General features: G+C 45.5%; 1 protein-coding gene across 1 annotated transcript in view; it reads right to left on the reverse strand.

Annotated features, from left to right (window-relative positions):
* Positions 1–281: 281 nt before the first annotated feature.
* Positions 282–3554, reverse strand: part of sorl1 (sortilin-related receptor, L(DLR class) A repeats containing) — a gene marked incomplete at its 5' end in the record, with an annotated part of 73949 nt that continues 70676 nt past the window's right edge. The window contains one exon of the mRNA XM_015392290.1: positions 282–2353. Coding sequence (XP_015247776.1) covers positions 2286–2353 — 68 coding nt within the window. The remainder of the gene's footprint in view (positions 2354–3554) is intronic.

The raw sequence follows: 3554 nt of genomic DNA on the forward strand, positions 1-3554 counted from the left end.
GTGTGTGAGGACGTGCGCATGCATGTGCATCTTTGTTCCTGTCGTAGAAACGTGACATCACATGAAAATCCAACGTGTTGTGATAAGGCATTATGTGGCGAAAAGAAACAGCAGTCAACAGAATCAACATCATTACCAGAAAGATCTGCTTTTTAAGGCCGAGCAACAAAGTGTCTCAGCAGAACTTAAGAGTAGATCCTGTAAAAAAACAACAAAACTAAGCAGGTTTCCTTACATTCCTCATGAAAAGCTTTCACTCTTTTCCAGGCTCAACTTTCATCTGTGTTTCCAGGATGGAGGAAGGAGAGAGAAAAGGAGATAGGATGCAAGGAGACATAGATGTAAGGAAACCAAGGAGGATATGAAGGAAGGACAGAAGGATGCAGCTTTAAACAACAGCAAGGACATGCACGTTTCATTATTTTCTCTGTAGATCCAGGAAGAACCGGACGGTGCGATGCTGTTGGCGAGTCTGCAGACTCCATCTTTGAGCAGAGACGGTGGGCCGACGCTTTAAAAACTACACCTAAAAATACATTCATGACGACGACGTCTTTCACAACAAAACCAGGAGGGGAGAAAGCAGGACGCCGGGGGTTTGGGTTTCAAATGGCTCAGGCCCGGAGGCAAAACCCAAACCAGTCCTAGAACCGGGCCCGACACCCTGAACAGAACCCGGCTGTACGGTGGGTTCAGGGAACAGGAACCAGGGGAGGATTTTTCAGAGAAACGTCTCTTCTGATAGAAAGAAATTTGCTTTGGTTCTGAAAACATTTATGTTAAAATCAACCGTATAAAAACTCCCAGGAAAATGTTTGGTGATCGGCCAGATCCAGGGAGGGTTCTGATGGCGCCGAAGCCCGGGAGAAGAACCCGGCTGGTTTTCTAATCGGGGGGGGTTCCCTTTCATGTCTGAATAGCTGGTATATATCTAACTTTTTATTTCTACCTTACAGAACTGGGCTTTGATCAGGGCCCGGTTCTGACCCGTTAGCTCACAGGCGCATCAGAACATCTTCCTCTTTATCTAAGTTTGGGTTTTAAAAAGGGCCAGCTCAGAACTTCTTGGGCTAAATCCGGGTCGGTCGGTTCTAGAGGCCAAATAACTGCAGAACTTTGGTTCAGGTGTTAATCTGATTCATCAGTTTCTACCCTGAGGGTTTAAAGGTTTATAGAAATCCAGTTCTTAGAAGCAGAGGTCCGCTGTAGTCTCTCTGAGCGCTGCTAGCTTTAGCATCTGGTACTAAAAGATCTGGAGGACGCCATCATGTATCTACTGCAGCTGAGATTTCACCAGCTAACCTGCTTTTAAGATTAAAAATCCCAACTGTCCTTTCAAAGAGCCACGTCAGGTTGACGGCTCCCACCCTCTCCACAGCTCCCAGTTCAAACCGGTTCCTTTGTATCCAGACCAGTCATGGTAACCGGGGGGTGCCGCCCCCAGCACCGGCGTCTGCTCTCACTGTTCCCTGAGAACCCCAAACAAACTTCCTCTGTGACCACAGCTACGACAAACGCTGGGGACAACAAACCCCCTCTTATCCTGAACGATTTAAACATAAAAACAAACATTTTACAAACGGTACAGTGCAGCATTGCAAGGAGAGGAAATTAAAAGCAAATATTTACAAACAGTGACGATGAGCTCGGCTGCGCTCGGATCCTGACGTGGGTTTGGCTCTAGAGAACGGTGCGCTGGTGCTGGAAAGGAAAGGTGTTTCAGGGGAACATTCTGTCCATAATCCACAGTGAACTTCCCCAGCTGCCCGGCCAGGGACGCCAATATCACACCTGCTCAGATAGTACAGCACATAACTGTACTATTCAAAGACGTGTTTCTGACCTGATGAACAAGCTTTTTAACTCATGTTTACAGCGTAAGACTATATTAATATATTTCTCTTTTTCTATGTTGTTCTGTGTTTTTGCATTCTTTATTCCAGTTTGAATGCTTATTTTGGCTTTAAGCAATAAGCGGCTCCGACGAACAGAGTTGAAATTCCAAAAAGGAGTCTATCATTCCCAGGACGAACTCTGATCCTTCACAGCTTGCTTCGGTTTCCGCTCCCCCCGCCCCCATCAAGTCTGAGCCCACAAACACAAACATTTAACATTAGAAAAATAAGTTATTGCGCATCCAAAAAAAGTGCATCGTATCCTTGAAAAATATTTCTCTTTTTTCCCCCGTTTTCCTTCATGTTTCCTGCCAAGCGGGTGGATTCCCACCGATGGATCCGAGATGGCGGGATGTTTCTGGGTGCTCCGATGTACGAGGGGATGGCCAGCTATGCAATGACCATGGGGACGTCGTCGGAGAATCCGCTGATCATCGGAGCATCTTCATCATCATCGCCTAAATCAGAAGAGGACGAGAACAGAAAGGATTTCATTTTTGCAGGTCGTGTTAATTGGATAATTTTCCCAGCAGGAAGAATCAACATCAGCACTGCGAAAAAAAAATCAGATCCTTTGACTGAATTGTTGGGAAAAAATTAGTCGTATTAGTCAAGGCGTGTATCAAGTAGGGCTGTGAATCTTCGGGATTCCCACAATTCGATTTAGAATCGATTCTTTGGGTCACAACTAGATTAGAATTTACGATTCAAAACGATTCTCAGGATCTATTCCAGTCTGCTGGCATGAAAGAAGAGTACATTTATAAAGACTTTTTATTTAAAAATGTTTTATTTACCGATTGCAATAATGTAAACACCAAAAGGTAAATTCTACCAACAACTCTGGGTGATGTCTTTAGAGATGATAAAGGGGATTTGAAGTACTCCTGACATACTTAACTTTACCATTGCATTCTCTGTGAATCGCAAGAGTCATGTCAAGCCCTTTCTTACCCGGGCCGGGTTGAAGGTAAAATCCAAAGTGTTTCCAAATGGTTCCTTTTTAAGACCGTTGCGGCGGTTGAATTTCTTTTTCTTCATCCTCCATACTTTAGCGGCAACAAACACAGTAGCTCAGACACCACTACACACCACTCTGTAGCCTGCTAGGCTAACACTTCCATGCCTGTTCAAAGCTCACACTGCTCACTGGTTTCGCCAAACACTACGGTGCCTGATAAGTAGGGGTGTAAATAATAATCGTTTTGTATCGATGCATGGATCCAACAGCCGACGATCCGATGCATCGATACGTCCGCAAGAGAATCGATTCATGTTTTTTTCCCTCCGGTCTATTTTTATCCATTTGCTCCTGTACGTAATTCTCCTCCCGTGCTGCGGTGGCGCTAAACCTATTTTGCCCTCCTACCTCGCTTCCTGGTTATACTCTTACAGCAGGGTGTTGCAGTGAGCTTGATGCAGACATTTTTGATTTATGCTCAATATTGAAGCGTGGTCTGCGCTACACGCTGTGGGTCTAGATACGGCCGAGGCGGCGAGGAAGTGGGGGCGAGTTTAGTCCGACGACGGAGGGACATGAGGGCCAAAAAGAACGGAGATCCTGGGGGAAAAAGGGTCCCAGCGTTCTCGCGCACCTCGCTCTTCTAGCGGGTCAAACTTGAAGAGTTTTTTTCCGCAATTTCGGTCATAAAAACAAAA

This window comes from Cyprinodon variegatus, unplaced genomic scaffold (genome assembly GCF_000732505.1).
Source record: "Cyprinodon variegatus isolate N-32 unplaced genomic scaffold, C_variegatus-1.0 Scaffold584, whole genome shotgun sequence".
In the NCBI taxonomy this organism is placed as follows: domain Eukaryota; kingdom Metazoa; phylum Chordata; class Actinopteri; order Cyprinodontiformes; family Cyprinodontidae; genus Cyprinodon; species Cyprinodon variegatus.